The 13,859-nt window shown below is 31.4% G+C and overlaps 1 protein-coding gene across 1 annotated transcript in view; it reads right to left on the bottom strand.

The window, feature by feature from the left end:
- Positions 1–13,859, bottom strand: part of LOC129219048 (RIMS-binding protein 2-like) — a 147,774-nt gene that overhangs the window by 57,894 nt on the left and 76,021 nt on the right. Inside the window, exon 9 of the mRNA XM_054853367.1 lies at positions 9,881–9,892. Within this exon, the coding sequence (XP_054709342.1) occupies positions 9,881–9,892 (12 nt within the window). The remainder of the gene's footprint in view (positions 1–9,880; positions 9,893–13,859) is intronic.

The raw sequence follows: 13,859 nt of genomic DNA, 5'->3' as shown, positions 1-13,859 counted from the left end.
AATCACTAAGGTTTTCATTTATTAACTAATTCATTTACATTCCTCCATTTAGTAATTCACTTATTTATTCATCCATGCACTTATTTTCTGATTCATTCATTCTTTCTTTTACTCGCTCATTTATTTTTGTTCATATATTAACTGATTTATTCATTTAATTATTCGTTTATTGTTTCATTATCTTTTCATTTATTCATTCAACTTTTCATTTACTGATTTTTTTGACAAAAAATATATTTTTTATAATCGAACAGAAAATATTTCATTAGAAAAAAATTTATTTTTCACTTTCCCCGTGAAAAAGAAAATGAAAAAATTCCATTTCTTTTTAAAGACTCAAATTTACTGCCAAAAATTAAAAATACTGCATCAACACAAGTTTTATTATGAAATACTATGTTCTTTTTTTATGTACTGTAATTTTCGAAACAAATTTCCGATTTGTCCATTTTGAAAAAACTCGGTGATCTAAAGCATTTTACTTTGCCCCACATTCCTCTATATACAAATCAGGTTTTCATGCAGCGGTCAATGCTAGAAAAGCGACAGCGAAAGTTATTTGGTTTATGTAAGCTAAAAGCGTTTTTGATTTAGAATAAAAATATCATCAAAGAAAAAAAAAACATTAGCTTTCAGGTTTTGCAAGGTGTGCACTTGTGACAACTTTCGTGCGTTACCACAATTTCAAGGAGTGATTTGAGACTCAAATGTGGTGCATTTTTGCTAAAGTCCTCTGGAAAGACATCTTTCGTTTCTTGAACTATACCAGGGCCATTTCACGGAAAACGGTCATTTGGCCCACACGTGATGTCTCATATATTTTAATAAAAATAATAATTAAAAATATTAATGAATAATTTTTTTTTCTGCTTAACAAATTAAGAACTTATGTGTGATTTCTTAAGCAAAAAACTTCGTCATTAGCTTTTAAAATTATTACTTTTTAATGAAATATATGAACCGTCGTGGGGGGGAGGGGGGGCAAAGGGTTGACTTTTTCGTGGAATGGCTCATCATCGAATTTGAAAATACTCTCTTTTTTAAAGTCTTCGGACAGAGTAGCTATCTTATTAGCATTTAAATCATTTTTATTTTTTTAAAGAAGCAACCTATGAGAGATTGCGTTTATTGTATTACACTGTCATGGCAGTAAATCGGTATTTAGGAAAGTCTAAATCTCGCAATTTTGTTTCTTGTATTAGTTTTACTAGAATTGAAATTTTAATGCCCAAAAAGTATTATATTAAGATACTATAAATTCGAGATAAGGAAGAAAACAATCTGTTCTGTTTTGAGTTAGTTGGTCAAAAATACTTTACAAAAACTAACAAACACATTTTTAATTAATTATTTTAATCAGAAATGCGTTATGAAACTTATGGTGTTCAGAATGCACTGTTTTATAAAATAGATTATTCTTTTCTATAAGAGGAATAAATAATTTCAAAAGTTCCTATTAATTTTGAATTTCAATTATAGTTAAATTAAATTTGTTTTATGTTAAAATTTTCAAATTCAGCTTTAAAGTATATTATGAAATAAAACGTATACATGTTAAAAGTCTTAACATATAATTCGTGGGAAACAGGTAAAAAATAGAGAAAATTTTGTTATATTGAACTTCTAATGTTTATTTTATTCGGTCTCACACTCATTCAGAAAACTTTCTTTTCTGACTTGCTTCTGAGTTTGCTTTAACCGTAAATTCCTGCAGAAAAATATATAAGGCCATTTAATTCACTTTTAAAGCGGAAAATCGATAATAGTTATGAGATTTTTATCACAAAATTGGAGCTTTAAACTTGCAAAGTTTACTTTTAGAGTTATCTTTGTCCAATAAAATCAGCGTATTTTTGAAGATCGACTAAAATTAATAACATTATACATATATAAGCATTTTTAGTAGTAACTTGAAAGTGGGCTTTTAAAAACGTTTATCTTTTCCATAGTTTAAAATGGTTCGTGCTTAAATATACTAATTGATGTAGTTAAAATGAATATGTATTACGTTTGTTATAACTACGGCATTTAGTATGCGTATATCCCCTGCAATTATAGTTACCAATCCAAAATGTAATATAATCTCAGTATTCCAGTTAACGACTATTTATGCAAAGTGAATTAGTTAACTCACTTAAATGCGTTACCTATCGACAGTGTATTAGTTAATTCAGCATTCAATATAAAATAGCGTAAAGAATAGCATGGACGAGGTCGAATTATAGTGGCGTAAGTCAAAAATTTTAATTTTGAGTTAAGCGTGGATTTGTGCTCTTATATAGTCCTTCAATAATGAATGCCAACTAGGAAATCACAAAAGTTGTGCACTAACCGAAACTGATGCTCAAGTAAGAATGACAATGGTGTAAGTCTGTTTCTATACCACTTATTCGATCAGCAACAAGAATTTTCTGCTAGGGAGAGCATGACTCACTCATATATTGTTAAAACTGCGGATTACATATGACATATTTTGGGGTGAAACGCTTGTAGCACCAGTGGCACACTCTTAAGCTTGCTATTTTGGCTCCCTATGGGTCAATCATTTGGCCATGAGGTGCCATAGGGAGACAAAATGGCCCCTTATGGAATGTCACTAAAGCTACAAGTGTCACCCTAAAAGATACCGTATGTAACCGCAGTTTAAACTGTAACAGTCTTTCAGTGAACACATCGAAATGTTGAGAGACAATGGTGTGAGTCATGAGAAATTACTTTAAAACAAGTTATAAGTAACTTTCCATAAGAGCTGATGCACAGTGAATGCATAACCTATGGTTAAATATAAAATCTTTTCGTGAAATTAATGCATTTTTGCAGAGGTTTTTAAAAAACTTTCAATTACTCGAAGCATCGTTGCGGTTTATTTCGCCACTCATTCTAACACGACAGTTTTATTTATTTCAAAATGCTCACTCATCATTTTAACGCAGCGTTATTTATCTTACATCTTCAAAACTATAAAATGATTGTTTATGTAATATTGTATTTACATTGACTAAGCTATTGAAGATAAACATTTTCTTTACAAAAATGAGCTGAATATATTTTTCCTGTTTTCAAAATAAATCATGAGATTCAATACATTATTCCATGAAAAGACTCGCTTTAAATTAATCTCACATTCTCTCTGATAATGAAAAATCTAGTTTTGTTTTCCTTTAAATGTCTCAATTCCTTAAGGAAATGATAACAAGACAATTTGATTAACTTTCCTCTGGCTATTATACGTGATTTAAGCGATTTTGCTTGAGCAATTTTCCTCTTAGAAACACAATGGCATAATAATCCTTGTAAACCAACCGGGAAGAAATCGTGTTTTTTTTTTTTTTTTTTTTTTTTTTTTTTTTATGTACTTACGATTTTGTAGACATACTGTGAAATATGTGTGGTACATACAGCTTCATATCCGTAAAGACTTAAATAGTTTGGAACAATGTTTAAAAATGTTTTAAAAAATAGATATCAGTATATAAATATTATAAACGTTAATATAGTCGACTCACGCTACAACGCGATTCGACTTACGCGAAATGGCTATAACGCGATTTTTTCACCAGTAAATAATTTTAGACTTAACGCGAACTCTTCGTCCGCAACACAAAAATTTTCAGAAGGGAATCGTGGTGTGAAAGTGAAATGTGGCTTTGTTTATGGCTGCAAAAAATATTTTTTTCGTGAATGGACCTTCATTCCTTTAGCATCACTGGAAGCGGAAATTTATACACCGTACTAGTCTGAACATAGCTTTGTTTGTGCATACAAATACATAACTACTCCACATTTACCATATTTTTTCATTTTAAATGCAAAAGTTGATGAGATATAATGACACCTAAGAGCACTGTTCCCTCTAAAGTTTGTGAAGACAGTTAGAGAAAGTTTCTGACAATTAAAGAAAAGCTAAAGGTTCTCTATGTGGTTGAACAACTAAAAAATGCTTCGACGATAGCACGACAATTGGTGTGAGTGAATCTTCCATGTGTACAATTAAAATTCAAAAAAAGGAAATCCGCAAAAATTCGCCGAGTAGTGTCTAAGCAAAATGAAAAAATTATGAAAATGGAAGCTGCTTTTCTATTGAGAATTAAAAAAACCAGGAAGAGGGGTGTTGCCATAGATTTAAACGTTACAAAAGAACTAGCGAAGCAACTAACTGTATTTAAAAATATATTAGAATAACGATTTGATCTCGCAGCATAAATCATCAACATCTTCAATTTTTAAAGTTACAAATATCATTACTGAATCTACTGTACAGTATTATTAAAGTCTATAATTTTAAGTCTATTAATTATTATATACTGTACGTACCGTACTGGTTTATTTTATGTCTCTCTTTCCTGTTGATCAGATGTTGTGCATCGTAACAGGATTTTATGTTGGTAAAAACAGCTTTTTTAAAAATACAAACAAAAATTCAGTTCTTTATGTAAGAAACGGTAATGTATAGTCAGAGAATGGTTTAAAACAATTTGAGGTGGTGTTAACAAGTGTCTAAAATAATTAGGCATGTTTATAAAAACGTTTACACATACCCTTTTCCACAACACGAAATTTCAACTTATGCGAAGGGTCTTGGAACGTATCCCTCGCGTAGGTCGGGATTCGACTTAGATACACAGTGCAGTGGGCAGGTTAAAGATGGTAACAGTAAGTTTTCATTTTTTTTTATTTTTTTGCATTTTTGTCATCTATTGTACGTTACCTTAATTGTATAAGCTCGATTATTTGGTTTCTGCTTAAAAAAAAAGCCCGGAAAAAAACGTCTAAGTCCAATATTTCCCTACTGTTAGCATTTAATCCAAAACGCGTTTCTTCAAATATCCCGAAGCCTCATTTCGGCAGATATTGCATTTTACCTGACCACGACAGTACGTGTATAGTAGATTTTTACGAAAAAAGAAATGATATTTTTGTGTCCCTTAGTATTAATTTAAAATATAACTCATAAAATATTTATTCTGAAAAGCATTCATTTTTTTCGAAAGTGGACCATTTTCAATTACGTTTTATTTGTGCATTGCTCATATCATTGTAATTTTGCATTAGAAGGCCATGAATAATCATATTTCTTTGTGTAAATAATTTTTTGAGAAATAATGAAAGAAGTACATGTATATATTCTCTACAAGAAGGCACGGCATAAATTCCTTGACTTCTATCAGCAAATCGCATCTAACTTCGAATTTGCAAAAAAGGTGGGAAGATGTTCTTACTTAATATCAGCAAAGAGACAAACTAGGGCATTTGATGTTGCGGAAGTATGAAAATTTTAAAGACGTTTTAATGAAGACAATGCAATACAACTACTCTACTATCTTAGTTTGTTTATGTTTAGTGATTTATGAACCTCAACGGACGATAGTGGGACAAATGAAATTTATCCTATGATATTTTTGTAGCAGACAATCTAAGGAGAAAGCTGCCTTTCTGGAGGACTTGAATGATAAAGAACCACGAAACCTTCCATGATAGAGCTTTATGGAGTAAGGTTACATATTTGTTTTTTACAATGTACTATCTAGGACTAAAAAGGCATGGAACTTCCCAGAAAGCATCTGAGGTGAAAACTATCTTGTACACTTTGGCATTTTATAGTTAATTGGAAAGCTGTGATGGATTCACTACAAAGTGAATTAGAAATCTAAAGATTCAGATCATGAATTTAGAAAACACTAGTGAAAACATCCATATGGCATGGTTTTTTGAACGAATGAATGATGACGAAAAAGCAAAAGATTTCCTACAATATAAATGTCAACGTGAATTGCTACATTTCAATCAATAAAAGGAAAAATAAGGGTTTAATGATGATAGGGTTACGTCGAAGAATTTAAAATAAAAAAAATGTAGAAAAGATTGACCCTTTTAAATCAAGGTCGTAGTAAGCCAAGCATTAAGGAAAACAAATATCACTCTCACTTTCGAGCCCTTATTCTGCTAAGAGTATTGCTCAAGATATATGATGCATACATTTTCCTTCTGGTCTATTTTTTTCTGACGAATGTCAGTTGAATGAACTTGGATTTAGTTCTTCCAAGACGCATTAGTGCTCAACTTTCTTTCCAAAGGTGAACGAATATACTTTCCCTCGAAAGCGAAAAACGTTGTTTCCCGCTTCAATAACGACACATCAGATGCTTAAAATGAAACAGGGCTAATCCTTTTCTGATTTTTCCCCTAGGCCACCAATTCTTGGGCTGCCAAGAGCTTTTTCCTCTCTAGTCATGTCTGAAGGCTCCCTGCCGAGCTGGTTTCGTTCGCTTCCGTGTTATGCGACTAGCATACAAATCCTCGGCATTTTGATTGGAATGAAATTCCAGCTGGAGAATTGCGAAAGTATTGTAGAGCGAGGGAATTCCTGATGTATTAAACAATTTCCGGCCGCGTAATTTCGAAAATGGTATTTCAGATTGGATAACAATTCCGATTAGGTTTTCGAAAAACAAGTTGTTCTGATATTTTAATGCTAGAGACCAATTACGTACAAGGCATAAAAACACTTGAGGAAAGAACTGTCCCAGCAGCAATGTCATAATGTTATCTCAAGTAGGTCAAAGTGAATTTGGGAAGCTCGTGACTTGTAACGAAAGGTTAATCTATTTTTAGCTTTAACACGAAACTAGCACGTTTAACTCTATTTTACTCCTTTGTCTACATCTATTAATTTTTTTTCATAAAACAAGTAAAATTCCAATGAGATGACTTTCGCAATTTTTTCCGTGTACATTTATTGAAGCTTCATGAAGCTATAATACCTACCATTATTCTATATCAAATATTTTTTTGCAATTTATATTCAGTCTCTCATTGAAATGCATGAGATGTAGCATCACATGTTCTTTATATTCATGATGTCTCAGAATTATCTAGATATTTTATAAAACATCTAATTTTAAAATGGTTAATCATTTTTGAGAATATAGGGCAACATGATTTTTTTAAAAAAAAAAGCTTTTTTTTTCCTTTATCACACTAAATACCCTTTGATTCGAGGTATGGTGATTTACTCTTGATTTTTCACTTGTTGAATGAATATTAAAACCGATTTTTTCAATGAAAATCTTAAAGAACAAGTAATTTATAAAATATTCAAACACGTTTTTATTTGTATTGTAAATGATTACATATTCATACTGACGGCAACGTAACGAGGCACAACTTTTCAATGAAAACTGCATACACGTTTTTCAATTACAAATAATCTCTTTCTTAGAGTTATAAATAAAAAAATATTTTTCCTATACCCCTATATTTTGAGAAGGAAGAAGAGGCAATATTGAATTTTTAAATTGTGTATCACAACTTATTTTCTGGATAAAATAAAAATTACAAAAGCGAGTCATTGCACCCAACTCCCACATTAGCTCAGTATTAGGAAAAAAAATCTAATGTTTAAAAAAATAATAGAGATAAAAACGAATGATAATAGTTACATTTTATCTTATGGAATTACAACCGTGTTATAATTGTTTAGTTTGTAAATTAAAGTTATCATAGTAGCATTGCGATCGAACAAATGTATGTTTTACATTAAAATAAATAACGGTTTTATTCTAGAAATGGGCAAGATCGTTCATTTAATTAATGATTAATAATCAGATCATCATTAATATTTCTGATCCGAACTATTGAGTTCTGACATTTGAATGTCTTCGTTCATTTAAAAATGTTGCAAGTGATATCTCTGATCTCTATGAGACTTACTTGCATACAGTGAAAATGTTTTATTGGTTTCGTTATATTCTTTTAAGGAAAAACTAAAAAAACTACCTAACAATTAGAAAATATACCAATAAAAATGTCATCAAGAAATACTTAATTTTGGTAAAATGTATAAAGCAATTGTAGTTCATTTTGCAAGACATTTCTCGATAACCGAGTGGTAAGACATGTCATTCCAAAAGTCGCAAGTAACATTCCTGCCTAGTACAAAGTTAAATAATTAAACTTTATTTAATTAAAAAAAAAACAATAAATTAAATTGACCTGACGTAAAAAAATTTGCAAAATTAATCTTTAAAAAATTATTACATAAAATATCGACGAATACCGTCACATAAAATTTTAAAGGGGAAAATAAGACAAAGAATGATTTTGGATGAGTAAAATGAAAGTAATGTTAAAAGATGTTTAAAATAATAATAATAATTAAATAATTAAAGGAGACAAAGAGAACTTTATAAAATAAATATCATCGTTACTTATTTTTTAGGACTCGGGTCTTTCAGATCCGTTCGTTCAAGAACGATACATCCCTACTTTAGTCACAAAATAATTGCGGCAAATGCAATGTACTTAGGTATTTTAGTAAATTTCCATCTAGCATACAATATAAATTTATCTACTTGACTGAATGACTCTAAATTACATTACATTCATATACGAAACCATATTGTTTTCACACTAAATGATGTAATTTGATGACTTAATTATTAGTTAAAATTACTTTCCATCAAATACCATTCATGTTTTCTAAGAATTCATTCAAACAATTTTCCTCTTTGCTGTTAGATTCTAAACAGTCTGATACCAAAAGTTTCCTTCATCACATCCTTCCATTAAGTCTGATATTTTGAGTGGACTGAATTCATATGAAACTAGAATATAAATAGGAAATCCATTTCCTAACTAGATAATAAATTCGCCATTTACTTGAAACGAATTCCCCTCAGTCACCCGATGTGTGTATGTGGGGGTAGGGAGAGGGGATTCCCTGCTATTTGGCGCCAGACTTCTCGAAAATGTTCTGCTTGGTCGGAGGAAACCAATCTTCAACAAATGCTTCCTTTTAAGAATTGAACTTTGGCGACGACATAGTATTCGAAAACAGTTTTCCCTCGGAATAAAATTTCGTTGAATGACCATTATGCGATCGAGAGAGAAAAGAACCATTGGTGTTAAATGAACCAAAAAATCGAATTCTAGAAATAATCGATCATAAAGACGCAATAGAAAGGCTTATAAGATTTTGGAGTAACTTGTTGCCTTACATGGCTGCTTTCTAGAACTGAAAAGTATCAATGGTTAAGACCCTCCGGAGAATTTATCGATTAAGGAACCAGTTATATTAGTTTCAATTTGTTGCAGCAAAGTGTTTTTCTTCTCTTTCTTTGTCAGAAATGAGGTTAGATATTTTCGTATAGAGGTCATTGCTTTAATAATATTATAAGAAGATTGCGATAGTTTCAGCTTTTAAGAGATGAAACTGCACTACTAGACAAAGATGTTTTAAGTTTGAGAAGTCAAGCATTTTTTCAAGCTTGAGACCCCTCTCCCCCTACCCAAAGAGTTTAATTTTACCTATTCGTCTCATACTTTTTGTGTCAAAATGTTTGATGAGTTTATAGACGACATATGATTGAGTTATTGAACATAAGTAATTATTTAATTTCGTAAAATGTACAATATGAAAAAAATGTTCAGGAAATCAGGAATTGGAATCCGTTTCGGCTTCCCTCAAATGAAGTGAAATAAAGCTACAATTTCAAGTTACTCTGAGCAGAAAAAAAAATAAGTATGTGCAACTAAACCGAAAAACTTAATGTTTTGAGGCCGCCTCTCGTTTGATTACAGTATCCGCTCTTTCAGCATAAAATCGACAATGTTTTTTACGCTACCTTTGTTATATCACGGTGCCAAACTTCACTTAAGGTTTAATTAAACTACTTTTTTGCATTTTCATTTGAAAAAAAATCAGTTTCATTACAAAAATACTATTTTTTGTGTCTTTTCTTGAAAAGATAAACTTGCAATGACCAGTACTGTGAATTAGATTTTTAGAAAGAAAAGCACAATGGAATCTTTCAATTACGCAATATCATTTTAAAAAAAGTTATTGAAATTGTAAATTAATTTTATTGACAGATTTTGCAACGATCGTGCTGAACTCCAAGGAAAAATATTATGATAACACTAGGAATATAAAAATAAAATATTTTCTGGAGATGAAATCTTATGCATTGCCATTTAATAAAGTCATCCAAAATTCATTTGCTACGGTTTTGCATTTGTGACACCTCACCCATGCCCACTTCCTGATCTCCCTCTTTTATTTCTAAAGTTAATTATTTTTATTTGCTTTTATTCTGCCTACTTTCTGCTTTTGATTTAGCAGCGAATTGGTTTTCACTGTTTTGCACATAATTAAATTGTTTTGCTTATTATTTGCAATATTCTTCAAAAATGTTTTTTTTTCTACGCAAAATTTGAAAAACATCTTTGTAATGTTTCAAAAATTTGTTACTAAACACTCAATTATGATGAACATTAATGTTGATCTCTTGAAGCTAGGTTCGAATGTTTTTGCCATCATGCCTCCATTGTTCACTGTTTGCGGAATGCATACCTACATTCTGCGTGTTGTAGACAATACAATTTTTTAGAAAAATAATACTTTGGGGCTTATTTTCTTTTACTGTATGTAGATATATTTTGTGCATTTGATACATGAAAATACCCATGTTAGACACGTTCTTAGACAATAATTTTTACTCGAGTGTTACATAATTTACTTTCTTCATTTGAATGTACGTACAGTTTTTTTTTTTTTTTTTTTTTTTACAACATAAACGAGAGTCTCATGATATTCTAGAAAAAAAAAACTTTAAACTCAAGAACTCTTGAGCACGTTTTATTACATAAACAAACATTCTGTGTGTTGGTTCTATGACTCATACGCGTAACTTTATAAGCATGTATTTCAAACTCATACATTGCTTCCAAGTTAAATGTGAGCGATGTTTGGGTACAGCATAAATGAACTAATTAATATTCTTCTGAAAAGGTGAAGAAATTTATTAATATATTATATTTGTCGTAATTGTTTTATGATAAAGTCACAATTTTTAGTATACTTGCTGCTCTTATGGATGTGCGTGTGCTACAAAAAGGTTTTGCCGAGTACTAACCGAAAAATAAACTTTATAAACTGTTTTCTCATATTTGAAGTTGATTTGTAATGTTTGCTATCGTTCAAAAAGGAAAAGGAAATAAAAGAAAACGAAATGTCATTTGTAAAAAAAAGTTTTGTTAAAAATATCCTGAACCATTCACAAAGGGTTATATCGTTAGCAACTGAACATATTTCTTGAACTTTATTGTCAGTTAATATGCACACATAAAGCGATATTTAATTTAAGATTTTTTTTCCTACCGGAAAATTTTGCTACCATGTAATCAGATGAACAGTTGCATAGCAACCATTGCAAAACAATCCTTAGGACGAATCATAATCAATGAAAATAATTTGGCTAGGTGAAAAAAATGAAGAAAAAAAAGTATAAGATCAATTATTGATTGAAGCATTGGTCTATCAACACTTTTTAAAGTTTCCAGTGAAATAATTAATGCGTAATTTTTATGAATTGCAAAAATTACTTTATGCGACTTACTCTTTAACATTTTTTAAAACAAATATTTTCCCTTCAGTTGTTGAGAAACAAAAGAAACTTTATAATAAGAGTACTGATATTTAAGAATTAGGTACCCCATTGCAGAGAAGCAGGAGCTTTCTAGAAAAATTGATTTTCGTAACTCCTCTGTCACTTAGTGTTTTTTCATCTCTTGACACTACTTACGCTTTACAATTTATATTACACATATTGGCGAGACGAAAAATATTTATTAATATATTATTCATGTTTTCTATTATGCTTTAAAATTTGGACTTTAATAAGAGTCATCTTATACACAGAAGGAGCTGGAGTCCAGCCGAAAGAGGGGTTGGGGGGGGGGGGGATTCTTCCTCTGAACTTTTGGTCTTAAATCATAATATCTAATATGACTTAAGACCAAAAGTAATTAATATAGTACGTATGAAGGTACTAGTACCTTTATACGTAACTTAAGGCCTACAGCTAAGAGGTGGGGTGTGTGCGGAGAAAAGTACCTTAATACGTGTTTTTCTGTCTTACGGAGAGCTGCATATGGTGCTTCTTTGCAGAATTAGTGCGACCTCCCCCCTCCGATATAGCGTTTCAACTTTCATGTTCCACCGTTAATTGTCATAGACACAGAACACTCAGTTTCCCATCGACTGGAAGCACCTGGCCTCTTGAGATATGAAGTTGCACGAGGAGGTGAATTTAGCCGAGAGTGTGCTAAGTATCACTCACGTGATATTTAGCATAGGGAAAGCTGCTGTACCAACGGATGGTTGTACCTACGGACGTTGGTCGGGAAATTCCGAGTATCGTCGAGAGGGATCCTAATTGGGGTTCAACGTGTGTGTCGCAGCCCTCTTCAATACCCCAGAAAGTTTCAACCCCATCAAACGAACAGTTAAGATTCTATCACATTTTTTCGGTTTTAGTGGAATCTAAGTAAAAAATAACATAACAAATTTCTTTTTTTCTTCGTCCGTCGTGTATTGTATTATTCATTTTTGTTGTAAGTATCATAATTCCCTATATTTTGAAGGTTTTGTTTCTGATTTTTAATGTTGTAAAACAGTGGTCCTGTCGATGTAACTGCCTTGCAAAACCAAAATGGCATACCTTTGTTCCCAAGGACACACAACCATGTGTACCCACGGACAGCAATTTTTAGTCTCCTTGGGTCACACTTGAGTCTTCTTACGATGTGAAGTACCTCAAAATGGTGCCTTGTCATCAACGTTCGAAATTTGCTTTTAACAATAATGATGAATTTGAAGTAGGGCTTGAAGATATAGTGTTGAAGTAACCCCCACCCGTTGTAGGATCTTCAGACCGTCAATCCCACCTGTTTTCATTTGAAGTCGACTTTTCTAGATTTTTGTTGATTTAATATAAACTGAGTTTTTTGTGATGGGTTAATATTAGTTAAACGTATCAATTTTCTTATAAATTGAAGTTATTATGTAGGTACATAGAGAGTCATACTATCATGAATGTAGTTTTTTTTTGTTAAAAGCATATTAATTATTCATAACATCATTAACCTCTTAAGATTAATAACTTCTTTAAAGAGTTCACTGATGTTAATGATAAAGGAAAATTAAATAAAGGGGAAAAAATTTCGATTAATTTTCAAAGTTTAATTTCTGTTGCATATTTTATTAAGGTTATTTTCAATGGATGTTTGAAGTATTTCAACATAAAATGGCTTTTGAAAAATGCATTGAGTATAACTGAGTTCCTCAGGCCTAGTTATATATTATTTTTCTTATATTTTCATGGGTACAAAGGCACCTGTCCGCGGGGTGAACGGGTTGTTGTACTCACGGACAAAAAAGATGGTTTTTAACAAAAAAATTTTCAGTTTGAAAGCTTTGAGATTTTCACCTGACAAAAATTGCCAAATTAGGTGATAAGCTGCAGATTCTGCCAGAAAAATTTTCCGATCGATTATCCATTCTCAGAAACCATCAAAAATTGAAAAGTAAATTTTGTTCGTGGGTACAGCAGCTTCCCTTACCACATAAATACTGTAAAAGCACTTATTTTTGCGATTTTCGCGAGCCCGTCATAACTGCGAAAATTTAATTGAATGTGAAATACTTTTTTGCGGCGAATTTTCCACTTTTTGGTTCTGTTGATATAAAACTCGCGAAGTTTTCGGCTCAAGAAATCACCTATGTCTTCATTTTTGCGAAAATTACGGTTTGAGAATAGAAATTGTTTTACAGTTAACGACATGGCTGAAGGTTTTTTTGCATTTCTAGAATCCACCGACGTAACAATTGTACGGTGGGTTAAGAACCCGCTACCTTAGGTATAAGAGGCCATCGCCTATTAACCACTTCGCCACCCAGTCGACTTCTTAATATCTGTAGATGCTATAGATCTGTAGGACATGAACGAGTCTGAAGAAAAATTTCGTGATAGTGAGAAAGATAAATCACAATAAGTTTTTGGACTTATGCGAGTTTTGGT

Source organism: Uloborus diversus, chromosome 3, assembly GCF_026930045.1.
Source record: "Uloborus diversus isolate 005 chromosome 3, Udiv.v.3.1, whole genome shotgun sequence".
NCBI classification, from domain to species: domain Eukaryota; kingdom Metazoa; phylum Arthropoda; class Arachnida; order Araneae; family Uloboridae; genus Uloborus; species Uloborus diversus.
Note: the sequence above shows the minus strand (reverse complement) of the source record. Positions and strands in the feature narration are given on the sequence as shown.